The sequence below is a fragment of the Cyclopterus lumpus genome, chromosome 12 (assembly GCF_009769545.1).
Source record: "Cyclopterus lumpus isolate fCycLum1 chromosome 12, fCycLum1.pri, whole genome shotgun sequence".
NCBI lineage: Eukaryota > Metazoa > Chordata > Actinopteri > Perciformes > Cyclopteridae > Cyclopterus > Cyclopterus lumpus.
The window spans coordinates 5,771,655-5,799,401 of NC_046977.1; the positions used below are offsets into that span (position 1 = coordinate 5,771,655).

A 27,747-nucleotide genomic window follows, 5' to 3' on the forward strand; every position below is an offset into this window, starting at 1 on the left:
TTATCTTTACTGCCTCGTTCTCGTCACTCTTTGAATATGCAAACCATGCAGCAGATAACGTCTCTGCTCTATCTTCTCACAAGGTGCAGTTCAATATGAAGAGGGAACTTTCTAGCACTTTCACGAGGAAAGCATCTTTTCTTTGTATAATGTTCACAAGGAGAGTCGTAATACTTGTCCCATCGTATCACATTTTGGAGTAAAAGATACATTTGTTGATATATTCTACAAATCCCATTATGTTGATGTATTACTCTGTGCCATAGAGCTCCATTATTATAACCAAAACTATGGACACACTTTATCTTTGTTACAATGAGTATGGGCACTGTATTTTATTTTGAGCCGATCCCACATACATCAATACCAGAAATCCTCATTACAACCCCAAATGTGTTGCAATGTTTACTCCTGTTGAATAACGTTAGCTAAAAACTCAAATGCCCAGCAGTTTAAAAGGGAACTATTTAACTTTTCTACGCCTCTGCACGATTCTTGTGAATATATATATATATATATATATATATACATATATGTATATATATATATGTGTGTATACGTATATATACATATATGTATATATCAATATATATATATATATATGACTGTAAATACCGAAACACCTGGATCAAACAAAACTGTTATCAAAAACAGAGAATACCTACAAACCAATTTCCCTTTTATTAAGGTTTACGGATGTTGTTAATTTGTACTAATAATGTCTCAAGTAACAGGGCCGCGAGGTGTAAAAGACACCACATTGGCCCTGCTCTTTTATATTTCCCTGCCCTACTGTGCTCAAGGTTTTTGCATGTTATCAGATTTTGTCCTTAACACATCGTCACTGAGGACGGCCACAGTGCATTATTGCTCACATGAAACTAAAAGAACAAATAGATGTATTAACAATGGAAATGATGGCAACATTGTAACCAATGTCTTTTTATTTCCGGTGTTACGTGCGTAATGTAAAACAAAACGGATGATGTTTTACATTGTACTCAAAAAGGCAGTCTTGGCTTTAAAATAATGAAATAAAAATGTTCTATTTGCTCATTCCATGTGCAAGTAAAAACTAATGCTAAGCAGCTGCTAGAAGGCTAGTGTGCTACAAAGAATGGTGATTAGAGTAAAAATAAGAATGAAAAGAAATATGACGAATTTCAAGCGAAACGATAGCAAATAATAAAGCATTCAAATGTATGTGTGTGTGTGGGGGGGGGGGGCGGGCGGGTGATTATGAGGGTGTTGTTTGTATACTACATATAATATCTATATGTCCAGCAGTCACAGCTGAAGTAACACAATGGGGAACGTCTTCGACACTGCATGCCACGTGAGCAACCGCAGCAAGAGGAACGTCCACGTGTTCCTCACGGAAAAAAAAAGGGCCCTGGAGCTCGACGCCATCCTCAACCTCCCGGAGACGAGAAGCTCAGCTTCCGGTCTCAGCTTCCTGTCCGTCTTCGTCCTCCACGAAGACGGACAGGAAGCGTTTGCTCCAAACAAAATGGTGCACAACATGGCGCCCGAGTGGGGCCCCCGGCTACTTCCCTGCTCTACGACATGTAGGAACAAACCCGCCTTTTGTTCACGCGTTCGTGCCTAAGTAGAGGAGAGCATTGTGTCGCTGTCACAAACAGGTCTAAATAAAGTTGTTGACCCGACTGCACGTTGAACGTTTCATGGGTTCCATTAAATCCCTCGACAACCCCCACCCCCTGCCGTTCCTTTTGTCCCCGACGAGGTCAAATCAAGTTTCACGGCGATTGCCTGCGTGACTGGCCCTCTGTGATCATCTGCTTTGGTGCAGATCTCAGGACGCCTGCTGAACAGTGGAGGCTCTCTTCCTGCTGGAGGTCTGTGCTCTATGAGATGACACGCTGCAAGGTGCGCTCTCGCCCACATGCTTGTTTTTTGAAAGGGAACATAATTCATAGTACCTTGCAAAAAACAATGCGATGTGATCCCATGAGAGGAAGCGGTGTAATGGCTCACAAGTTTATTACATGTACATCATCTGTCAAGTTATGAGAAAGCCAAGTGAATGTAACTTTGAGATGAATAACAACATCAACAACATCACTTTACCACTTATCTTAACTATATATATATATATATGTATAAATATGTCTTAGAAATACTTTAATGTTACAGTCAGGCTGCTTTGTGATAAATATCCAGAGCCAGAGTCTGTGGGAAATCCACATGACCGAGCAAAAAGTGAGTTATGTTATGAAAGCTGATTTCTTGTGTGTAATTTTCTTTGTCACAAGCCTCCAGACCATCTTCCCACTGAAATCATTCCTCCCCTTAACCACCAGACGTATTCACCACAGAGATGATTGGTTGCGTCTGAATGGACATGAGAAGAAATGCGGAACAACGGGAGATTTTATGGTTATGGTTATGGTTTTTGGAGGGACCATCTCAAGGTACAAAGAGAGTAAAGGAACAGGATGAATAGGAGGCAGAGAGGCTCATGAAACGGACAGTTATATTTTTGAAACGCTAATTTCAAAAGGTAATAATTGTAATTGTCTTTTTCTGTGTAGGAGTGGTGCAATAAGTAAGTGCACCTACCTAAGTATTGTACTTAAGAACAATTTTCAGGTACCTACTTTACTTCCATTTCACTTGTCTTCATACTTCTACTTCACTTCAATCCAGAGGTAAATATCATTCTCATCACTGCATATCTTTGAGTGACAAATTACTAATTCACGAGTATTTAAACTCTTCGATTATAATACATTTGATCTCCACAGAAATCTCCATTCAAGATATTTTAGTCTGTAATTGAGACCATTATAATATTCAAGTATTTTCTGAACATTTAGTTTTCACAATTGTTGGAGCATTATTCATTATTGTTAAACTTTCCATTAAAGGCTGCATGAAATACTCACTGAACTAACAGATTCTTTAAAAACAAAACATGTGTTAATGGACCCCAGTTAGGCCAGAATTGTCACCATAAGATCACTTTTTGTTCTGTAGTTAGAGACTAAACTGCTCATCAGTGTGTATATATAGTTGTTAAAACAATAATCCAGTAATATCATCCGTGTATTTCACTAAGAAACCAGCTTTTCTTCAGTAATATAGATTTTGATAGTTCTAAATGTTCTATTCAGTGGGATTGACTTTCTACTCGTGCCATTATATCGCATGCTTCTCATTCGTCACCCTCCCAGCCATGAGCCCGCCGGTGCTCTTCTGGGTCGGCTACGTGCCGTGCCTGTGCTCGGGCCTGCTCTGCCTGCTCGCCGTGAGCTTCTGGAGCGCACGCTGGCACGGCGGCTTCTCCTGGGACGGGTCCGCTCTGCAGTTCAACTGGCATCCCGTCCTCATGGTGGCTGGGCTGGTGGTTCTGTATGGCAATGGTACGTCACTGCACTGTAGCCATGAGTTGTTGTTATTGTTGTTGTTTTTACAGCACTGAGTGTTTACACTCTGTGTGTACAGAATCGATACACCTAGATAAAACTATACACACGCGTCGTGAAGGTTATGGTGTTTCAGATTCTTATTTCACCTGCCTTCAGTGTTATAAATGGGGGGGTGGGGGGGGGACTGCAACTGGGCCTTAAGCTATTGATTTGACCACAATATCTAGGAGGGGAAATGAATGCTGTTATTGGTACACCATTGACCATACAATAACAATATATTGTCCCTTAAAGGGGACAATTCACCCCTCAATATAGAAACACATGTTGTTCCTCTTTGTGCAATCTCAATTGTTTTGGTGTGAGGTGCCTGGATGTGGAGATATTGATCGTAGAGATTTCAAGATAATCCACAGAATTTGGTTTGTGGGGCTTTGAGCACCACGGCTGAAACCTCTAGAAATAGCCAACTCACACCAAAACAATCTAGATTCATAACCAGCTGAGCCGTAAAAAAAAGGAAAAGCTCTCAATATCACCGGTCCATCGACTCGCCAAACACTCACATAAGGTCATAAGCTTTAGTGATCGAATGAGACTGAGGGGGGCTGGACTCCGCCTCAGAGACACGGTGGGGAACTCAGACGTCCGGAGGGAGCTCATCGGGATCTCTCCCCTGAACGCCTCTCTTGAGAGATGTTGCCCCCCTGGGGTAGACCCAGAACACGCTGGAGGGATTATATATCTTGTCTGGCCTGGGACGTCAGGAGGAGCTCAAAAAACATTGCTAGGGTAGAGGGGCGTTTGGAATACCCTGAAAGCAACCCAGCCCCAGAATAAGAGGAGGAATGAGTAACATGACCAACTGGAGGTGTGGAGATTTGACAAAAATGTGAACGTTTTCCCTGCAGCAGAGTCTAACAACAGATGCCATTGTGTTGCTTGGGGACCCGATACACCGAATAAAATGGACTCCATCACTACTTCACATTGTTCAAAACATATTGCACTCAAACAGATCCTGAAATGAGTTCCAGCGGTTGATGTAGTTTGGTTTTAATAAAGTACAAATCCTTCCTCACGGTCGTCTCAGCTGAAATGACTTCTCATTGCGGCTGACTGAGCTATTTAATAAGTCATCATAATACCAAGAAAACTCATTACATTCTTCACTTGAGTGCATCAACTCAATGATTTGAGCACAACGTGCAAGTAAAAAAATAACATCTCACTCTCAACTAAACTAAAACGAGAAGATCATGTCATTGTTTGCCAATTTTAAATAAAAAGCAGAAGGTGGCAAACTGTTAATACATGCACTGTTTACATCATTTATTCCTCAACTATGTGTTTGTGTGTGTGTGTGTGTGTGTGTGTGTGCAGCGGTTGTTTTGTTCCGTGTGCCGTTCACCTGGAGGCAGAAGAAGCTCACCTGGAAGCTGGTGCACGGCAGCCTGATGCTGCTGGCCCTGCTCCTGTCTGTCCTGGGCCTGTGTGCCGTGTTCGACAACCACAGGTCCTCAAACATCCCGGACATGTACTCTCTGCACAGCTGGGTGGGCATCTGTACTGTGATCATGTTTGCGTTCCAGGTGAGGGTACTAAAAGGGAACTAACTGCTTCACGTACTTGATGAAACATGTGAGGAAACACTAAGCCTTTCCCTTTTCTGTCATGGCGCCGTGCTGCATGCTGCAGTGGCTCCTCGGTCTGGCCGGCTTCTTGCTTCCTTGTTCTCCGCCGCGGTTCCGCAGCAACCTGAAACCCGTCCACGTCTGGATGGGTAAAGCCATCTTGATCCTCAGTCTGACCTCCTGCATCAGTGGGATCAACGAGCAACTGTTCTTTACCCTGTAAGTGCTCAGATCACCAGCAGGTGGCGACACAATGTCATGCCATAATCCCATGCAATCTCACATTAACATGATCAAAAGCACCACACAGGAGTGGTTGCACTATAAATCAGTCTATTCAAACATGAATCACCTTAACCTAACTTCTCCATCTGCTGCAGTAATGGAAGCAGCGGTAAACCTTACAACTCACTGCCCGCGGAGGCAAAGTTTGCCAATTCCCTGGGCCTCCTCATTGTGGCCTTCGTCTTGGTCGTCTTCGGCATCCTGTCCAACGACGACTGGCAGCGGCCGGAAACACATCACGAAAGTGCTCCCGTGAGTATGGGTGACATACTACTGATCATATTGTTGTCGATCAATACCAACCGAAAGAGACCCTTTTGCTTTGAGATGACAAAGATGTGAATTACACGTTGACATATAGTGCATTTAAGAAGTCAAAGCTCAGATGTCACTGGGATCAAACGTGATTCAGTCATATTAATTGTACTTCTTTCTGTATCAGCGCTTTAACACTCTGGCTGAGACAATAATATCTACATGTCATTTTAATTACAGCTCATGCTCAGTGAAAACAGCACATGAAAACACAGCAGGAAGACATCCGCGTGCCACGGAGAGCACACAGCATGCAGGTCTTCATTCCAACCAGACGAAAACAGCATTGTATTTCGTTTTAGTACCAGCATTCCCAGAGTCCATGTATAGTTTGCAGTATTCAAGGTAGAACGATTTGCTTTGTGTGTTATGTTATTAAACTTTAAGCTCCAGTGTTGTTGTTGTCGAATGTAATTACAGGCCCAGACCACTAGAGGTCAACGCAGCACGTCCATGGGATGCACATCTCTTTAGGTTTGGGCATCAACCCTACTTGGTTTATTTGAGGAGAACATCATGGTTTTGATTCAAAATAACTCTCTCGGTCAAAACCAGAAGGCAAACATCTCAGATGTGCAAAAGTACCATGCAAGTTCATGGTACTTAATGCAATGTGTGAAGAGCAAAAACACTATGCAGTGAAAAATGTAAGTCCTCACAATAATTAGGAGGGTTGGATAATATGCATAGGAAATTACAGTATTTTCTGCACACTGGACGACCAGAAGACCAGAAGACATATTCCCATCAACATTTTAAAAAAGCAACACTTTCTATGTAATTTAAATAATATAATCGGTGTAAACGTGCCTGGGTGTGGAACTTTCTCTAAAAACAGAGAGATGTGGAGAAATAAAAGAAGAAAAAACATTAAATATATTTAAATTCTATGTTGTTGTTGTTGTTGTTGTTGTAGTACCCAGAGCTGACATTGCTTTATACGGATATTATAAATAAATTCACTAATTTGCAACAACAAAAAACGCAGTTCCATGTCTCTGTTTGAACCGTCTTCTACCAATATCTTAATATTAAAATTGGCCGCCAAGCACTTCCTGGATCTATCGAAGTAAATCACGTGACGAGTTTTTTTTCCTTCTTTTTTTTTTTTGGTGTGAACTTCCGTTGACGCGACTCTCTCTCTATACGGCTCTGCGCGTCGCCCAGTCTGCTCCGTCTGCCCGCAGCTTTTTTTTTTTTCTTCTTCTTCTTTTTCTTTTTTTTCTCTTCTTCTTCCCCAGCTTGTTGCGAAAACGGATGTGACTGCTGTAACAGGGCCCGCGTCTGAGAAGCCAGTCGGACGGTCGACATTTCAACGGAAAGACCAACGGTCGGCCAAAGACAAGACGGGGGGTAAAACGCATTTCGATACACCTAAAAGCGAGTTTTACGTGTCAGAAAACGCCTCACGTTAACGCGCTCGCAGCGGCCACCGTGTCGTTTGAAGACACATTCTCTAGCTCTCTCTCTCTCTCGCTCTCTCTCTCCCTGTGTGTGTGTGTGTGTGTGTCACAGTGTGTGTGCGCGCGTGTGTGTTAGCTAAAATGTTGTGTCTTTATCCGCAGCAGCAGCAGCAGCAGCAGCAGCAAGATGGAGTGTGAGTGGAAGCCAGACGAGCAGGGACTCCAACAAATCTTACAGCTGCTGAAAGAGTCCCAGTCGCCGGACACGTCCACGCAGAGATCCGTCCAGCAAGTATCCTTTTTTTTTAAATTTGTTTTACCCCCACTAAGCCGGGGGTCGGTTTTTTTTTTTCCACCTGGTTTGTTCATACGTGACGGGTAAACCCACGCGAGCCCGGGTGGGTTTACTCTTATCGGGGTATTTATAGCATTGGAGATCGAAGTATTTTACGGGGGTTGACACGTCTCGTGAAGGCTTGATCGAGCAGTTAATCGCCTCCATGCCCACCCTCCCCTTTGCAGTTAAGACCAGCAGGAGATGGAGAAAAAAAAACACACACACAGCTGTATGTCAACCACCACCTAAATTGAATTTTATATATAATTTTTGCATGTGAATTATCTCTAAAGGAAGCAGACGCTGTGTTTTGTAATAATTCTGTAGTGGTGATTTTATTGATGGTGATCACAACATCGGCCTCCAGAAGAACATGTCAGGGTGTTACAGTAAACGCTAAACTTGATTAAATTACATTTATTTTGTACAGCCCCAAAATCCCACATTACAAATTTGCTTCAGAGGCAAATCACATACGACACATCCTCAGTCTCGAGACCTCACATCGGCACAGGAGGAATTAATGAAGAGGAGAGAGGAGCTCAGTGTATCCTAAGATGTCCCCCAGCAGCCTATACGCCTACTCTTACATGTGGTGACTGTGCCCCCCGGACTGAAAGTGGTAGCTGGTTCCAATAGAAGAGGACCTTGATTCCTGAAGGCTCTGATGTAGACTATGATGTACACGCTTTATAATGTCTCTTTTTTATACATGCACCAGGTTCCAAAAATGTGCAATTCTCTCGTCACAGGAGAATTGGGGGCGAACTTTTGGGTTTAATTCTAATCAAATGATAAATTACTGTTGATATATAACTAACTTTGCATAAAAACACAAATGAGAGACTAAAACCTGGATTATTATTTTTTTCTTTCTACGTTTGCATGAGAACTGTTAGGATTTGTCGACACCTAAAACTAAAAGAAATCTAAAGAAACTATCTTTACCCCCTCCCCCCCCCCCCCCCACCACACACACACACACACACACACACACACACACACACACACACACACACACACACACACACACACACACGTTTGCATTGGAGAACAATTCATATCACCCGCTGCATGCTGCTGGCCCGTATGTCTTTTGTCTGGTTGCACGCTGATCCTAAATGGTTTGCTTATGTAATGCTTCATATGCACTGCATCATTAACTCCTAGACGACCTGCTGCTATGGCCCTAAATACGCCATCTGTCTGGGTACTCGCAGTGTTCAGTGCCGTCGTATGACACATTTATGACACCCCCACCCTACACCCACTACCCTCACACACACACCATTATACTGTTATGGTACACCACCACTTGACGTCATGAATTTCTGCCATTTCTACACATCTTCAGGTGAAAATAATACACCCACCCCCTTAAATGCCATGTAAATACCATGTAGTAGATTGCAGTTCTAATATGCTCATAACCTTTTAATATGCCAGAATACGTACAGTTAGCACCTTGTCTTCCTCAACCACTTTTCCCAGAGACTTGAGCAGCTGAACCAGTATCCAGACTTTAACAACTATTTGATATTCGTTTTGACCAAGTTAAAATCGGAAGGTAAGCCCTCTGTCGGTCTGTTTCAGTGTGTTGTTTTTTGTACTGCGTTCCTAGATCAGCCGACGGTGAACGGACGGAGTGAATGTCAGACTTGTCACTTTTATGTAACTACTCAGAGACGGGTCTGTTTGGCCGTGACTCGGCCGACCCAATGGCATCTTTGCCACACAGATGATGTGGCACTCTGAATATGGGTCACTCTAATTTTAAACCTAGTTCCTGGCACCACTCAACTCTTGGCTGGGCGGCCTGCACAGTGGATGACCGAAATGTTAAGTGGTGTTAAGACATTCTAGGATGCCGTCGCGCTATTACTCTTAGTTAAAACGCAACACATGTTTAGAAAGGTGTAGAATAATAAATACATATAAGTCCAGTTATCAGTTGGTTACCAATTCACACAATGTTTGAATTGGGTTATTTTACAATCCTGTCTTTCCTCCCAAGATGAACCGACGCGCTCCCTGAGCGGGCTGATCCTGAAGAACAACGTGAAAGCCCACTATCAGAACTTCCCTAATGGCGTCTCTGATTTCATCAAAGGGGAGTGCCTCCAGAACATTGGAGACTCCTCTCCACTCATCCGGGCCACCGTGGGTAAGTGGAATGTGATTGTTATTTAAGATGCTGCAATAATTGATCACTCATCGTGTCTCGCGTGCTGACGTCTACAAATTGAAAACATCCTCCCTGGTACTGTCGTGTGGGACTGTTAGAAGCACTTTCTCCGGGGGTGTAGCTTACGTTATTTGTCCCTTGTAGTTAGTTCTCTGTGGAGTTATTTTGCTTACACAAACCCCTTAACATTGAACCTACAGATGAGTACATCAATTATTTGAGTAATGTCAATTATTTGCACTCGACATAAACGAAGCAGGTTAAAGGAATATGAGTAGACCAATTTAATAAATTACTTATTAGTCATAAATACTAAATAACTTCTGGCTGATATTAAACATCAGATATTGATATAATGACACACTTGAGATGGAGTTTCTTTTTTATATATACATCACGGGAGATACGTTGCGATCGTCTGCTCATCAGTCAGCGTCTACTTCATATGTACATTTTAATCGTTACGCTGTGCTGATGATGGCAGAATAATATGTTGTCCCTCCCCCTCCATACATAATATGGGGTAGTGCTTGTCTATGTTGTAGAAAAGACCATGAAAATATTTCTTACAAGGTCACTTGCAAAGAGCAGGGTGTGTGAGCAAAGGCAACAGAGACAATGAGAGAAACCACCGGCGTAAATCTGAGATATTGGATCATATTTGAAATCAAATCTGACAACTCAGTTAGCGTTAAATATGGGCGCATGCATTCATTCATTCTTTTTTTCAGTCTGCAGGGAACTGTCAGGATTTGTCGACATGCTAAAATGAAACACACACACAAACACGCACAGTAATTGCATTTTTTCGTAGGACAGGAGTAGCACTGTTTGCATCATGTGTGTCATTGCTTATTAGAGCAGGGCGTTGAACACAGCATATATAATATTCTCATATATAGCTCTATATAATGATTTCATCTCAAACAAAATTGAGAAAAGAAATTACCGAGCAACTCATCCACTAAATTACAATAATTAAAGTGGGATTGATGGCTACTCTACATCTACATCCATATTATATCTACACATTTCCGCGCGTAAACAAAGACAATCGTAACTTTTTGTTTGAAATTCAAAGAAAACTTGGTTCAGAAATCTGTTCCGCCAATGCTCGATAAGAAAGTGTTTACTGTATGAAAGTAGTTCCACACAGAGGCAAGAGTAAATGATCCTCTGATGATTAGTCAGCAGCGCCTGTTCGTTCTTAGCAGTTTTGTCACATCAGTGTAACTCATAGTACATTTTTACAGGTATCCTCATCACCACCATCGCCTCCAAGGGAGAGCTACAAAACTGGCCGGGGCTTTTACCTAAACTCTGCCTGCTGTTGGATTCTGAGGACTACAACACGTGTGAGGTGAGGATAAAACACGGGAGATACGTTGCGATCGTCTGCTCATCAGTCAGCGTCTACTTCATATGTACATTTTAATCATTACGCTGTGCTGATGATGGCAGAATAATATGTTGTCCCTCCCCCTCCATACATAATATGGGGTAGAGCTTGTCTATGTTGTAGAAAAGAAAATCTTTTTTTACAAGGTCACTTGCATAGAGCAGGATGTGTGAGCAAAGGCAACAGAGACAATGAGAGAAACCACCGGCGTAAATCTGAGATATTGGATCATATTTTAAAATCAAATCTGAAAACTCAGTTAGCGTTAAATATGGGCGCATGCATTCATTCTTTTTTTTCAGTGTGCAGGGAACTGTCAGGATTTGTCCACATGCTAAAATAAAACATGTTTGACCTACTACGACCGTGTGTCCAGACGGGCCTATAAGTAGGCCCGTCTGGGCGCACGGCGCTGCCCCGTTTGCTTGTTTGTTTGTTTGTTTATCTATTTGTTGTCGGGAAGGGAAGAGAGCTGGGTCAGCTATAAAGCAGCATCTGGATCGCATCCTGCTGGCCAGATGAGCTAAAAGCAGTCTGGCAGCTGGAGCGGCAGCCACATCTGCAGATTATTTAACATGGAATCATTTATTCTCTTCCTATCCCTTTTTACCAAAAAAAACACATGACCCCATTATTTTTTTAAATTTAGCTTATTATCAGTTCTTGATAAAGAAGAAGTGCTTTGTGTCCTGGGCTCTTGGTCGTATCAGCCACTGTAACATTGGAATGGTGGATGAATGCTCCAGTGCAGCAGCCTGTAAAATCACAATACGGAAGCTCGTGGTGGATCATCTGATCGGGTGCCACACCCATACTCTGCTCACATAAACTCTCTGGTCATTAATATGCCGTCAGCTGCTTGTGCCTGTGACATCAGCCGCCATAGGGAAGGTGGATACGTTACATTGGGGAACAAGCACCAATTAGGCGACATGGTTAATTGTCATGTAACTGCAGTCGTGTTGAAGGGCAGGAAAATGTATCCGGGCGGGACGACTCATCGGCAGGAATATGTTTCCCTGTACTTTCCCTGAAATTTAAGGAAGAGATGTGACAGAAAACCACAGCCGGCCTCCGTCTCTAAAGCTCATTCAGAAGCTGAGATTTAGGTCAGCTATTTACCGCAGAGGATCTTGGAAGTGTGTGAGTGTGTGTGCGTGTGCGTGTGTGTGTGTACAAGGCTTAACACTGAACTAGCGACCAAATGCAGCGACTCCTCATAAGGCTCCCTATGATTGTGAAAAGCAGCTTGGAGGCAGGAAAGCTTCTTAATGTCTGATGTTGACGATGGTTAAGTTGGTGCTGGATGAAAAAAAAAAAAAAAGGCTCTTCTAATCTTGTGATTAAAGGCACAACATATATATATATTTTAAGAGCTTTCTGTATTTTTGGCTATTCTGGCATCATGGTTGGTCAGCATATATATATTTTGCTCTGCTATCAATCTTTTCCATGTTGTTATGTGTACATTTACAGCTCGACAGAGCCGCCGGCGTGGCACAATGGATGTGTTGAATGTTGGTAATGGCAATCCCGATACGTGTGAACTGATATAAACTTGTACGAGAGGTGAGGTTTAAGATTTAATGCAGCAATCTATGTCTATGCCACACCAGAAAGGTGTTCGGTGAAGCTGAGCTGGTTTTTAGAACGTAGGCTAATTTCGTAAGACGTAGAAAACATGGAGCTACAAATCATATCACTTACGGTCGTATTTTTTTTTTTTTCATAAGGAAAGCTCGTGTTTCACGACACTGAACCTGAAACCTTGTGGCATTTGTGTCCGGTGGCGCACGGAGCCGAGTGTTGCAGCGCTTGCTTTCCCAGGCTGCTCCTTGATCGGCTGTCGCTCCTGTTTAACCTCTTTTTTTGGGGGGTCTCTGCTTTTGGACAAAAGCCAAATGCAGCGTTGGCCACTTTGTGCCAATTGTTGTGGAAATCTAGCGAAAGTTCGTTCTTCTTAATTAAACATATTTCATCCATAAAAGTTCAAATGCGTGTCGGAGGCTGCAGATGTGAAAACAAACTCCAGGATAGACGCATCGCGTCTACTCGGACTCTGTAGCAGAGCTTGTAAACGCACTAGAGACGGCAAATAAACCATGGCATGCCAACTACGTTTTTTAAGGTGTTGACTGTTGCCACAGAGACTCCTAAATAATCCTCGCCATTGCCGCTACCGGCACTTTGATATCTATTTTGGGAATGGGTTTGGTGTACGGTTCCAGAACAGCGTGTACTTTGTAGTCCAAGCGACGCGCAACGCGGGGATGCGTGTTGACCGTGGACCATGTGACCGATAGAACATGTCCTCTGTGTTGTGCATTCACGCTGCATGTACACAAGATGATCCTCATCACTCACTGGCTGAATTATCCTCACGATGGCTGGACAACAGCCTCACTCTGAGTCTATGTCTGCTAACGGGCTAATGGAGTTTTTCTTTTATCCCGTGCTTGCTCATGCTGGGACTTTCTGTAAACAATATCATAAAGAGCACAGTCTAGACGTGCCCTGAGATAACTTCTGTTGTTATTTGCTGTCCTATAAATCTAATTAAATTGAAAAGAGAGAGTTGGATACATGGTATAATTGACGGTGTGTAGCTATGAACTTTGAGTAATGCATCTTAAATCTGGGGTGGGGAGTTTGTTTGACCTTATTGGGGAAACATTCCATAATAACCTTTCAGCATATTGTAATACAAGTGGTACGCCAGGGAAGGTGGCTTTCTGCCAAGGCAAAAAAACAACAACAACATAATAATAAAACCATAAATAAAAAGCCCACCCAGACCAGCAGATGAACTCCCAGATGAGGCCCATGCACGCTCTTATACAGTCTTCTATACGAGTACCAGTCATTTCATGAATCATCCTTCATACAGTAACCTGTACTCGTCATTCATTTCTTGCGTCATCATGATTGTGATCCCGATGCAGTTGCATAGCAGCATTTCTCTTCGAATTTTCTTGGCAAACTTGTTGTAAAACCATTGAGCCATCGGTAATGTTTCCCCTCCGTCTCTGAAACAATTCACCATTATTGTCGCGCGCTGCAGCCTTGAATCACAGTGCATCATCTCCAAAGGGCTTTACAGACCCACACGTTTGCATAGAAAAAAGGATTACAGAGTTGCCCTTTCTCTGAAATGACCTGCGATAGACCAAAGACTCCCGTCGCAGGCTAGATTTTCTAAAGCCTGAAAAATAGCCTCAAACTGCCTGAATTACAATAGGCTGAAACGTTACGGTGGAATCTTTGCCCAGTGACACCAAAAAATATGCTGTCTACCTCAGCTTTAAATCGGGTAGTTCATCTCCTCATAGTCTTCTTTATTTATATATATATATAAATACTAATTAATATATACAACAACGTGTATGTATTTCTGTAATATGAAAAAAAGAAAGAAAAGAAAAACCAGCTCTTCTCAGTGTTATCAGCTGTACCAAAGGTCCCGTCTCGTTTGTGGTTACAGAGCGGCGGTTGTAGGAAAAGCCCCCCTGTGGCACCGCGCCGTCCCCCCTCTCCACACGCTCTATAAAAAGGACCGGAGCAGGTGTGTTGGGGGCCGAGTGTGTTGTTGGCGGATGGCTTTATATAGGTTTGCCTGAGAGCGGTTTTACTGTTGTGATTAATGGGCGGTTGCGACGGCGTGGCGAGGATGAAGTTGATGAACACGCTTTGTCACCTCAGTGCTCGTTTGAGAGCGGCAGGAGGAGTGAGCTGTTTAGTTGCGTAAATGCACACTTCGCTGTCCCCTGGCTGGACTTGCACTTACTTGAAGGGAGGGGATTACATTTTAGATGCTTCAGTGTCGGTGAAATGCCATTTCTTTGCCCTTCTCTGTTGACACACGGGCACGTAAACAACCCGCATTGCGTTTTGATGTCATTGGGAGGGGCCTTGGGTCCGGTTCCACACATTTTAACATGGGATGAGTTACATCAAGCCGGCATTTCAGTATATTCTAGTGTTTCCAGAGCCCAAATCTGATGCTGCGTGGGTCATTCATTAATTTGTCAAAACAAAACATAACGATTATAGTGTTCGGCTTTTCTGAATAGACACGTACAACAATGGTGCTTAAACAGTTAAAGTGGACAACGTTTCCCCGATGAATTTTTTTGCTGCTGCGGTTTTCATTCCCCCTTATGACAATTTGAGAAAAAAATGCCCTTACAGAATGCAAACATGTTTCTCTTGTGCAGAAAATAGGCTACAATGATAACAATAAATTAACCATGAATCTTTAATGCCATGAATACCTTTCTACCTCCACTGAGGGCAGCAACCAACATGATTAATTCATCTCATCATGATTGTTTTTTCTGTAAAAGAAAACAGTGAAAATGTTGTTTATAATTTCTAGTAAATCAGTGTGACATCCTCAAAAAACAGCCCAAGACATATTGTATGCAGTGGTATAAGCAGCAAATGTACACATGCTAGAGCTATTTTTGCACCCCAAAAAATAATTGTTAAATCTGCTAAAGTACATTAAATCTAAAAAAAAGTAGTCCATTTCCTTTTGTTCACAACCCTGCAAGATGAAATTGGAGACATCTGTATCCTAATGAGAGAAACGTCTGCGTTGACCTTGGTAACATTTGTCTCCTTGCGTCTGTGACCTTGACACGGTCTCCTCCTCGTTGACTCCTCGTCTTACTTACATCCCTTTCGGCTCCTCCACAATACTAGAATATACTGTCATCAGAGAGGAACGCCGACATGGGAACTGTTTCCATGGAAACTCATTTTCAGACACCGTCGGTGTCAGCGCCGTGCTGTTTCTTGTATCGGCTCTTCGGGCTGCATTTTTGCGAGAGACAGGGGAGGCTGCAGCATATTGTGAACATGCATACTAACCATCAGTCAAGCAGCTAGTATTAGGAGAGAGAGAGAGAGCGTGCGTGTGAGCGTGCACGTGCGCTTATAAATGTGACTGCTTGCCAACAGTTTGAAGGTTATTAGAGCAGAAGGGGAGGAATCCTTTTGAAGATGAGGGAGGAGGCTGAACACATTTGAGAGCTCTCGGTCTGCAAAAACTAGAGTGAGATCCTCTGTATGACCTATCCTTACGTAAACGCATTAAGACCAGACATTTTATAATTTATCTATAATGGAGAGCCGATGGAATATGAACAGACATTAGCATTTTGTCGAGATTGTCAAAAGCAAAAATGTTGACGATAAACAGAAACCTAAATCCATTCCTCCTCCACACACCCTTGTCTACAGCTGCAGTGTAATCGGCCTCCATGGTGGACTTTTCATAACATTGTTGTTGTTGTTGTTGTTTTTTTATCCCCCAGGGAGCGTTCGGAGCCTTGCAGAAAATCTGCGAGGACTCTGCCGAGATCCTGGACAGTGACATTCTGGATCGTCCTCTGAACATCATGATCCCCAAGTTCCTGCAGTTTTTTAAGCACAGCAGCCCCAAGATAAGGTATCGGCGCCCCAACCGTCCCATTTCATTGACGATGAAGCCCGTTTCTAAGTGATTGACTACATTTGTTTCTGCTACGTCGTTGGTTGGGAGGATTTAGGACACTACAATGAAAAGTGTTCATGGATTTTGTTAACCATGCTTACATATTGATGATGCTTGGCCATCAGTTTATGGCATAGATTCTTCTACAGATGTTCCGATTCCAGGATTAGAAATGCCTCAAAAAGCTGGATTGGGTATCATCGAGTAGCCAAGTTTATGCACCGATCCAGTATCACCTTTTGTCATATCATTTAATATCTTATGGGAAAACACAGGAAAAACAATAACAACACGTGTCACTCGCTACCCGATCCGTATCCTTTCTTTCTCAAGTCTGTTGAGAGTTGCACGTGCTCAGTGCGCATAGCAGGTGCTAGAGTAGAGTGTGACATGTCTGCAATTTGCACGGTTAGCTGTTCAGAAAATAATAACATTTATTTAAAATTTTAAAAGAAATTCTTATTTTTCAGTATTCAATATCTGGTGACAATCAAGTTCAGTTATCGGAATCTGTGTTGGGAAAAAACATCTGTTTTTTTTATAACTGCCGCTTTCTAATTATATGAATTATACTTCAAACATGTATTGTATTAAGAATATGAAATTGTGGTAACGCAACAGACTCAAGACAGAAGACAAGCGGCTGAATCCGTGATGCTGGAGCAGAGAGGAAGACATTGGTTGCATTCATAGTGTGCCACACACGTGTGTACAATGTGTTTGAGTGGTGCTCACGTGGTGGTTGTTGTGTTGCAGGTCTCATGCCATCGCCTGCGTTAATCAGTTCATCATCAGCAGGACTCAGGCTCTCATGCTGCACATCGACCCTTTCATCGAGGCAAGTGGAACCAGATTATGTTCTGCATCTGTGCGTCTCTGTCGTCCTTTTTGTTTCTCAAACGCCCGCAAACATGATTTGAGTTTTACCTTTTCATTTTATGTAGTTTTTTTTTTTTCCTGGCCTTTTATTAAATTGCTTTTAAATTAGATTGTTAATGTCTTGATTGTATGGCTGAATGTGCTATTTCTATTTAGGGCTTGGAAGGAAAGATACAGAACATTAACTTAAAATAAAGTGCAAGCTTAATGTATTGCTCAGGGTAACATTTACACATAATATTGTAAATATATATTTTGTATGGCAACATGTACCACCCTTGAAATGTCGAGCAGTTATAAAACTGCAAGAGACTTAAAACTGTTAAACTGCTACAAAATATATAGCAAAATACACAATAGCATATTGGTACCAGAGTATTTATATCACAGAAGAATGTCATGTGATATATTACTGTATTGACTTTGTATTCATTCCAAAACGCACTTTGTAATTGAGATGTTGTGCAGCGATTATTGTTAGTTTGTCGTAGCTGTTGTCTCACACTGTGCATCGTACGCATAGATGCATAGATGCATAGATATTTGACCCTGGCCTCTTTCTATCCTTCGTAGAACCTGTTTGCGCTGGCGACCGACGAGGAATCAGAAGTGAGGAAGAACGTGTGCAGAGCTCTCGTCATGCTGCTGGAGGTTCGCCTGGACCGTCTCCTGCCGCACATGCATAACATCGTTGAGGTGAGTTACACAGGGGCAATCAAGAATTAATATATGTATTTCTAGGACAAGTGGTGATTTTCTGTACGATTTTATTTTTATTCCCATAAAACACAATCACGAATTGATCCCACGAACAAGTGTTGTCCGTCGATACAGCTTCTTCCTTAACGTACAGAAACTAAAAGACTTTAGCGAGCCGCACTATTGCACTGACTGGGCGTCGTGTCCCTTATGATAAACATAGTCGATCCTATAAACACGTGGGTGCCAAAAATACTTGCTTGCGCACAAGACCCACAGCTGAAAATAGCCCCCGACATCTCAGTAAAGTTGAGTAAAAACTACAGTGCTCAGGTGCTCTATAGTCACGGATCTGGCCAGCATGTTGCATCTCTTTATTCTAAGACCTAATATACAATTTTCCTCCAAATAATTGAGTAAATGATGCTTGAAGGGTCGGTCGGTTTTGGTCTTTTCACAGGATGTGTTGATAATAACAAAAATAGAATATCGCCCCTCTTATTCTTCAATAATGTGCTCCTGATGGACAGACATACTTGCAGATGTATTTGCATCTGTCACATTTTTACTTTAAAATACTGTGTTTTGTAAATATAAAAGTATATATGATTAAATATCCTCATTGTTTAATTTCAGTACATGCTACTGAGGACTCAGGACCAAGATGAAAATGTTGCCTTGGAAGCCTGTGAGTTCTGGCTTACTCTGGCGGAGCAGCCCGTGTGTAAGGAAGTGCTGTGTGGACACCTCTCTCAGTAAGGAAACAAACAAACACACACACACACACACTCTAACTTTGTATTGCAAGCTGTTGATTCATAGCAACCTTGACAGTGTGTTGGTGAAGACCTTGCTCTAGGATGATATTTCTCTTCCTCACCTCAATCGGCTGATCAAGAATCAGTTGTAACATCTTTCTACGCGCTGTCATGTGAAACTGCTCCCGCAGCAGAAGTCACATGTGAGTGATTGCTTGCGGGCTCTGACCCATCCTTGGACTTGGTTCTCATCGTTGTTCCTGTGCCCCTCTGCTGCAGGCTCATTCCAGTGCTTGTCAACGGGATGAAGTACTCTGAGATTGACATAATCCTGCTCAAGGTCAGTTTATATAGCCTAATATTTGTACCTGTAGGCAGGAGGATGAATTGCCCTGTGACATGCACTTCAATTAGGTGGTTTGTTTTGATATTTGAACACAAAGAATAGCTGATGTTGGTGCGACTTTAATGGCAATGTGATTGTGCGTTGCATTTTTGTTTGTTTACAACTTGCGTGTCTTTTTATTTCCTCCCGTACATCCGTCACCAGGGGGACACCGAGGAAGACGAGGCCATCCCGGACAACGAGCAGGACATCCGGCCGCGCTTCCATCGCTCCCGCACAGTTGCCCAGCAGCACGAGGGCGATGGCATCGAGGACGAGGACGACGAGGACGATGAGCTGGATGATGATGACGATACTATCTCTGATTGGAACCTGCGTGAGTTCAGTGCCCGTTTTTTAAATGGAGCTTGTTTCAATATGTCCTTATGTCCTCTTGTTCTCTTTACTAAGAGCTTGGAAACACACAGTGCATTGATCACTTTTCCTTTCTTTGTGTCTGCTGTACCTGTGACGTCTGTACGATGTTTGTCCGCACTCTTCTACGTCTGTGTGTATGTCTTCCTACTGTTCACCAAACATTAGGGAAGTGTTCCGCCGCAGCGTTGGATGTGTTGGCCAACGTGTTCAGGGATGATCTGTTGCTGCACCTTCTGCCCCTTCTCAAAGAGCTGCTCTTCCATCCGGAGTGGGTGGTTAAAGAGTCCGGCATCCTCGTGCTGGGGGCTATCGCTGAAGGTAAGAAGGGAAAGAGGAAGGAGTGGAGATGAGGCACAGGGCATAAGGCTTCCCCCAGACTATGAAAGCAGAGAAATGACACTGTTGTCATCCCTGTCTCCAGGCTGCATGCAGGGCATGATCCCATACCTGCCGGAGCTCATTCCCCATCTGGTGCAGTGTTTGTCCGACAAAAAGGCCCTGGTGCGTTCCATCACCTGTTGGACACTGAGCCGTTATGCCCACTGGGTCGTCAGCCAGCCTCCAGATACTTACCTGAAGCCGCTAATGACGGAGCTGCTTAAACGCATTCTGGATAGCAACAAGCGTGTGCAGGAGGCTGCATGCAGGTGAGTCCTGACATCATTTCTTACAGATCTCCTCCACTCAAAATGTTTTTATTTATCGTGGGTTTATGTCCCTTAAACTCAGGGTAGCCACACGTCCTGAAAAACCTGGAAACCAATTTTACAATCATTGAAAACAAAATATCTTGCGTTGTCCTGGAAATAATTATTCCTGGAGATATTTTTATTTCCGTTAGCTGAGAACAGGCTGCTCTCGGTTAGGTTGTGAGGAAAAAAAACACAACAACAAGTCACGTCACATGTTAGCACATGCAGGCTGGAGGACTTTCTTCCACCCTGAATAACGCCTGCAAAGGTTTAAGGTTTGCGATTCCAGTCTGGCCAGGAGTAATGGTTTCATATGTGTTCTGGGTGTATCTGAGAGAGTTGGATAATAATGTATAGATCAAAACAATGAATTGTAGCCCAAAAATACCGGCAAATACTTTTTTACTTTGCTGGCAATGTTTTATAGTAGTACTAGTAGTAGACTAATTGCTTCCTGTATGATGTTTTCTTCTTCTTCTTTTTAGTGCCTTTGCCACTTTGGAGGAGGAGGCGTGCACGGAGCTGGTTCCCTACCTGGCATTCATCCTGGACACACTGGTGTTCGCGTTCAGCAAGTACCAGCACAAAAATCTGCTCATTCTTTACGACGCCATCGGAACACTTGCCGACTCAGTGGGGCATCATCTCAATAAACCGGTATGCAGAACAGAAATATGGACTATTTACTCCTCCTTCCTTCATTTCATTGTTCTAGTGGCGGGTGTACTTTCTGATGTTATAGGTATAGACATCGTGCCCAGAAGATAAACAAGCATCGACAAAATCGTACGGTGTTTGTGTGAAGACTCATTTAACCTGCGTTATTTCTTAGGAATACATCCAGATGCTGATGCCTCCACTGATCCAGAAATGGAACCAGTTGAAAGACGAAGACAAAGATCTCTTCCCTTTGTTAGAAGTGAGTCGCTGACGTGAAGTTACTGCCTGTTCAAATCGTTTAGTTGATAGTGAGTCCCTTCCCAGATGATAACGGTGTATAAATAGGCCCCTGACCTTGACCTTGACCTTGACCTTGACCCTGACCCTGACCCTACCGCCTGCCTGCCTTCCTCAGTGTCTGTCGTCTGTAGCTACGGCCCTGCAGAGTGGCTTCCTGCCCTACTGTGAGCCCGTGTACCAACGCTGTGTCAACCTGGTGCAGAAGACTCTTGCTCAAGCCATGGTGAGTGTGTGTACACACACATACTAAGCTCTCTAAGCTCACAGTTGTTGGGTACATATAATCTGTATATGGTGATAATGGTCTCTTTTCATTCTACAGTGCGTGGTAAGCACACGGTCACAAGACATTTAGGGCGAGTTCGGCTCCACGAGGCAACAAAGTAAAGCCTAAGGAGCAAAGGGATCGTATTAGGTCTCTTAATCATTGGCGTCTTTGGGGCGGAGCTTGAATTAAACCAGACAGAGTGTCATCTCACATTAGTAGTCAGGTGCACATCGCTATTGAAATGGCGGATTCTGCTTATTGGAGAAGCAGTAGTGAACATTTTGTTTTTGAAAAGCTAAACACCAACAAATATGGAGTCAAGCATTAAGTAGCAGATAAAAACTTGTTGTGGATTTTGGATAATTTTATTGATGATTTCTCTAACTTTATTTGTAGAATTAGAGTCCTGCGTAGGATTGTTTTGCAATCCAAACATTATTAATTCCGGAATTAATAATGTTTGGATTGCGAATTAATAATGTTTGGATTGCGAAACAATCCTACGTAGGACTCTAATTCTGCAAATATTATAATGATAGTATCATCTTTATCTGCCACTGAGCAGAAATACTGGGAACACAATGAATAGACATGCAAAAAATAAAAATGTAAAAAGCTGCACAGCTTTCAAATGTTTATCTAAACTTTGACTGAGGCTTCTAAGTTTACTAACAAGGAGGGCACTCGTTTACCATTTGTTGCTGTCCATTGACGGGAGTTGCTGTATTATTGTTGCCGTGTCATATTCAACAACTCTCTTGGACTGCATATGAGCAAACGCCCCGATAACCTATTTAACTGAGGAGTAAATCGCTGCTGGGCGTCACTGTGTTTAACAAGCAGTGTACTTGAAGTAGTGTGGAGTCGTCACATGTTGTGACCCCGCCTGTGTGTGCCTGTCTTATCTGAACGATGAGCCCTTTTTACATGGCAGGCAAATACTACACTTTTGACCTTTTGACCTTGTCATCACTTTCTGCTGCCTCAAAATTGCAAAAACAGCAACAATGCGCCTGACCACACCTCTTTTTAAGAGCAACACGCCCACGAGGGCACACAGGTGTGGGCAAGTACATTTGCTATTGACACAGGAGGGGGGGGGGGGGGGGGGGGGGGGGGGGGGGGGGGGGGGGGGGGGGTGAAAATGTTGACTGCCTCAGCCTTTGCTCTGTGTGTAAGATGGGGCTCAACGTTGTGTTTACAGCTTGTTGCACTGCCCCCATGTGGACAAATAGAATAATTGATTAGAGGTTTAATGTACAGGCATAACGTTTTTATTCCTTTAATCATTAACACTGTATGGAACATGTAGTTTTAGGTTAGAGAGCTGACTTCATAACTAGAAGTCAGGTCTTATAAGTTATTATAATACGATTATCTATTATTTGTGTTAATTAAATTAAATTCGTACCCTCTTTTCTATCATTCTCCACTCTTCTAGCTTTATCAGTCACAGCCAGACCAGTACGAAGCCCCTGACAAAGACTTCATGATCGTGGCATTGGATCTCCTAAGCGGCCTGGCGGAGGGTTTGGGAGGCACCATCGAGGAGCTGGTTGCCCGCAGCAACATCCTCACCCTCATGTACCAGTGCATGCAGGTGAAGAAAGTGAATAACGTGCCGCACAGCTGATGAACTGATCCAGTAACTTGTGTCGTTAACATTGTGTTGTGCTCTCTGACCGCTCAGGACAAAATGCCAGAGGTGCGTCAAAGCTCCTTTGCGCTGCTGGGGGATCTGACCAAGGCTTGTTTCCAACACGTCAAGCCCTGCATCGGTATGTTCTATGCCGTTCACTCTCAAACACTGTTTGGAGAACAAGTTGTTGGCCGGTTGCTAAGTTGACTTGCTTTTCCTTCTTCCAGCTGATTTTATGCCCATACTGGGTACTAATTTAAACCCAGAATTAATATCTGTGTGCAACAATGCAACATGGGCAATTGGAGAGATATCTATACAAATGGGTGAGTGCCTCGGATTTCAACAAATGACGTGCAATATGTCACCGTGTACAGTCGCCAGAGTAAAAACATGTTTCTTTCCACCTGTTTTCCTGCTTTTGCGCCACCCGTAGGGTCTGAAATGCAGCCGTACATTGCCATGGTGCTGCACCAGCTGGTGGAGATCATTAACAGGCCAAATACCCCAAAGACTCTACTGGAGAACACAGGTACCACTCGGTGGCAGCGCTGAGCCAGCCAGCCAGGTCACCACCACACACAGGGAGGTGCTCAGAAACACGCAGGTCCATTCATCCAGGGATCCGCCACACACTCACTCGGGGCACCTGTCCCGCCCCTTTTTTAAATCTCTATCTAAAGAACCCGTCCCAAGCTTTGGGCCTTACAGGTTTGGCTGGTTTCACCAAAAGTATGCAAAATATTTCAGCTAAACAATTTGCGACCTGTAAATTGAGAGATCAAATAAAACGAAACCCTGGGCAAGGTGTGTGTGTGTGTGTGTGTGTGTGTGTGTGTGTGTGTGTGTGTGTGTGTGTGTGTGTGTGTGTGTGTGTGTGTGTGTGTGTGTGTGTGTGTGTGTGTGTGTGTGTGTGTGTGTGTGTGTGTGTGTGTGTGTGTGTGTGTGTGTGTGTGTGTGTGTGTGTGTGTGTGTGTGTGTGTGTGTGTGTGTGTGTGTGTGTGTGTGTGTGTGTGTGTGTGTGTGTGTGTGTGTGTGTGTGTGTGTGTGTGTGTGTGTGTGTGGATAGGTGAGTTCACAGCCCCACATAGGTTACCATTTTCTGAACACTTAAACAATAACTATACACAAATGATTGAGAGAACACCTAATCTGACTAAATGTAGGGCACCTAGCTTACAGCCTTTTTAATTTTATTTTTAAGAAAAGGTTACACTGTCCTCTTGTTTTTACAAATTTAATTTTAAATCATTATTTGATTAAAAAGATGCTTCCAAGGGTAAAGTGTAACCTGCCTTTTTAATTAAAGAAACTCCATAGGGGACTCTGTAGATGTGTTCCTGTTTGTTTGCTGTCAGTTTATTTGTTACTTTAATTTACTGTTCTTTAAATGTGGATGCATATCTGCCAATAGATGTTAAATGTTGTTAAGAATGGCCAATGTTTGATGCAGGATACACTATAGTCATAACATTCGAGTTTCATAAGAATCTATTCCCGCCCCACCCTTTTTTTTGTCGCGTGTTTTCAATACGTTGATTTGAAAACACGACACGGACACAGAACAACTCGACCAGATCGAGATGTTTTGTCCGCGTGTCAATCCTAAACGTCTGTCGTGGAGATTTCCTGAGAGAACCAGCGTATCGCTGGAGCTAAATTTGAGCGGGCGGCCACGTAACGCCACGGTCGGCTCAGATGTGGATGTGGCTGCACGGTGCGTGGTGGCACTCCCCCCCCCCCCCCCCCTCCTTTTTTTTGTCTCTGATCAGCTTATCCTGCACTGAACTTTATTCTGAGGAGCATACACCATCTGCTTTCTGCATGTGTCATTGGACTGTTCATAAATGCCTGTTTGTTAATGAGAATGTTGCATAGTTTTGTGTCTCTTAAACTTAGGTCCTCCCTCCTCTGTGCCTCATAAGAAACCTGCTGTGCTGGATACTAGTCTCCCTCCATGTAGTTGGCTTGGAGTAATCTGTCATTTTTCCTCTTTTTTTTTTTTTTTTCCTCAAAAGAACAAAAAAAAACTTTAAAAAATATTTCTGTTTTTGTTATGGGAAAAAAATAACATTTTGTGAGGTTTAAGGGAGAAATCTCAAAGTGAAGTGCTCTTGTTTAGGCCAGTCACATGCACGTGCTACACTTTAGCTCGCCTGTGTCTCTGCATGGAGAGCCTCATTTTAAACCAAGCTAATCACTTTCCTAATAGAATTGATTAGCCTTTTATCAATCCATATGATTTGTGAAAGCAGATGCCATTGTTTGCCTCTTTCTATGAATGTCCTGTCAAAGTTGTCAATGTGTTCTCCCTTAAACGTGTTGTATGTTTTTTTTAATAGAGTGTCATATTTTACATTCCTCCCCGTGACTGGAGGGGGGGGCAGTAATAATCAACACTAGTGAAAATCTTCTGTTTATTATCATACACAGATTCTGTTGATTTATGTCTCTGAGTTGTTTGTTTTTTCTTTATTTTTCTCCTCCCCTCCTCATTGCTCATGTCTTGGTTGGCGTTTGGTGGTGTGTAACCGTGATTGCGTTACCTTAGCAATAACAATTGGTCGTCTTGGTTACGTTTGTCCTCAAGAGGTGGCACCCATGCTACAGCAGTTTATAAGACCCTGGTGTGTATTATTCAATCTTTTATTTAATTCATCTCCTCTCTTGCTTTCTTTCTTTCTTCCTATCTTCTCGTCTGCCTCCTGTTGCTCCCTTCTTTTTCCCCTGTGGCTCTCCTCTCTCCTCGCTCTCCTTCTCAAAAGAAGTCTTTTCAGTTGTTTCGTTTTTTTTCTTTTTCTTATCAGTTTGTTATCATTGCCAACCATGTGACTAACCCTGTCCTCTTTTAGGTCCTACTTGTGATTTTTAGTTTTTTGCCTCAGTAGCACCTTCATGTATTATACATTGTTTAATTTGTAGTTGTTTTTTGTGTCATCGTTAACTGTCGCTAACCTAAAAGATGCATGGGATTTAGATTTGTTACATGCCTGCTGGTTTAGCAACAGAGAAAGGATGCAGTCTTTCCTCCATCCCTTTCTCAGACAGTAGTCACCCAGCTGCATGTGCCTGTCCCAAAAAAAAAAAGAACCCCAACCTTCAAAAAGTAATGTTATTTTCAAGGTGCTATAGACAAGGTTTTTAAGAAACCGCACTGCTCGTAGAGCTCGAAGTAGCCCGTTAAAAGTAAAAGTGTCTGATTTTGTTTTATTTTAATCTGTTTTGTGTGCATGCTTGACTTGTTGTGGTCGTCTCTTAGGTCATGATACACAATGTTCTCTCATGGATGTAGACATACAGACTCATGTGTTTTAACGACCAGCATTGACGATAATTAGAGAACACCTAAACATTACATCTGCATTAAGGATGGAAATAGGCTATATTATTATTGTATTTTCTCACAGATATAACGTTAGTGTATGCATATAGGTATTTGCAGTAGTCGTTCATAGTGGCACTTGTTTATTCAAAGTTTTCTTCTTTTCTGATGTTAAATTTGGTCGTCCCTGTCGTCAGGTGCACCTCTCTACGAAATATAAGAGACAACGAGGAGAAAGACTCTGCGTTCAGAGGAATTTGCACGATGATCAGCGTGAATCCGGGAGGCGTCGTGCAGGTGAGGTCCAACAGACACGGCAGATGGCGCGCGGCCGTTATGTCGCCAGGTTGAAAATGTTGCCTCACCTCTCTTCTCTGGAACAGGACTTTATATTCTTCTGCGACGCAGTGGCCTCCTGGGTGAATCCAAAGGACGATCTCAGAGACATGTTCTACAAGGTAAAGGCGGAAAAAACAAAATGCTCCGTGTTCAAACGCATGTTGACAAACATATAACTGAGTAAAATTTCAGTTCAGCTCAAGTCGACCCGTCGTGGCTGAATGTAGGGGGATGCCGTGTCTACAGTTGGCCCACTGATATAATCCCCCCCCTCCCCCTCCCCCTCCCATCAGGCCCAAGATCTATTTTGAAAGGCAGCGTTTCGTTACTACTTGGTGTGAACTTCTCCTGGTGTTTAATTTCAGATCCTTCACGGGTTTAAGAACCAGGTGGGCGAGGAAAACTGGAGGCGCTTCTCGGATCAGTTCCCCATGCCACTGAAGGAACGGCTGGCAACCTTTTACGGGGTGTAACTGTTTCCACGGCGGTGTGCGCCACGTGGCTAGGGTCAGTTTCCCTCTCTGACGTCACCCCGCGATCGCATAAAACACATTCAGAAACCGATTTCAGTGTTTGATGTGTTTGTTTCTCTAACGAGGCCTCTCTCTGTCTTTCTCTCTGCGCAGGTCATTCACTACGGGAGACAATATAGGAACCTCTTTTACCCGGGGAACATGTTACCCTTTACTGGGGGGGAAGGGGTCCGCCTGCTGAGGGGAGGGACAAGTGGCGAGGACCCCTCCCCGACCTGAAGGATGGGGTGGGAGGGAGGTGGTAGCTGCAGTGCCCAGCGCCCCCATGCACAGGCAAGGGGGTGGGGGGTGGGGGGGTGGGGGGGGGAGGGACTGCCAGGACAACCTTATCATGGGAGGAAAATTCATGTTATCACACCTCAATCACAAATAAGGAAAACCAATCACCATTTATTCCCCCAAACGTCCCTCTTTTTTTTCCGTCACCTAAACTACTGAAAGGAGATGT

General features: G+C 43.3%; 2 protein-coding genes across 6 annotated transcripts; both read left to right on the forward strand.

Moving 5' to 3' along the window:
* The first annotated feature begins 1,306 nt into the window (after nucleotides 1–1,306).
* Nucleotides 1,307–6,482, forward strand: LOC117740699 (cytochrome b ascorbate-dependent protein 3-like). The gene is made up of 6 exons (XM_034547232.1): nucleotides 1,307–1,568; nucleotides 3,198–3,386; nucleotides 4,776–4,984; nucleotides 5,091–5,245; nucleotides 5,407–5,563; nucleotides 6,465–6,482. The coding sequence occupies exons 1-6, from the start codon at nucleotides 1,307–1,309 to the stop codon at nucleotides 6,480–6,482; spliced, it is 990 nt and encodes a 329-aa protein (XP_034403123.1).
* A 224-nt stretch (nucleotides 6,483–6,706) lies between these two features.
* Nucleotides 6,707–27,568, forward strand: tnpo1 (transportin 1). 5 transcript variants are annotated; one of them, XM_034546370.1, is made up of 25 exons: nucleotides 6,707–6,979; nucleotides 7,192–7,321; nucleotides 8,858–8,933; nucleotides 9,381–9,530; nucleotides 10,805–10,911; nucleotides 16,269–16,402; nucleotides 17,204–17,285; nucleotides 17,900–18,022; nucleotides 18,662–18,780; nucleotides 19,063–19,123; nucleotides 19,334–19,505; nucleotides 19,712–19,864; nucleotides 19,968–20,193; nucleotides 20,724–20,895; nucleotides 21,071–21,157; nucleotides 21,314–21,421; nucleotides 22,908–23,066; nucleotides 23,157–23,244; nucleotides 23,333–23,431; nucleotides 23,542–23,637; nucleotides 25,657–25,732; nucleotides 26,625–26,724; nucleotides 26,811–26,885; nucleotides 27,132–27,273; nucleotides 27,393–27,568. In XM_034546370.1, the coding sequence occupies exons 2-24, from the start codon at nucleotides 7,217–7,219 to the stop codon at nucleotides 27,237–27,239; spliced, it is 2,676 nt and encodes an 891-aa protein (XP_034402261.1). In that variant the 5' UTR covers nucleotides 6,707–6,979; nucleotides 7,192–7,216; the 3' UTR covers nucleotides 27,240–27,273; nucleotides 27,393–27,568. The 5 variants fall into 5 exon arrangements, 4 of the variants coding, with proteins under 4 accessions (XP_034402261.1, XP_034402262.1, XP_034402263.1 ...); XM_034546371.1 differs by having other exon boundaries at nucleotides 6,795–6,979; nucleotides 7,142–7,321; XM_034546372.1 differs by having other exon boundaries at nucleotides 6,795–6,979; nucleotides 7,195–7,321.
* Nucleotides 27,569–27,747: the final 179 nt, after the last annotated feature.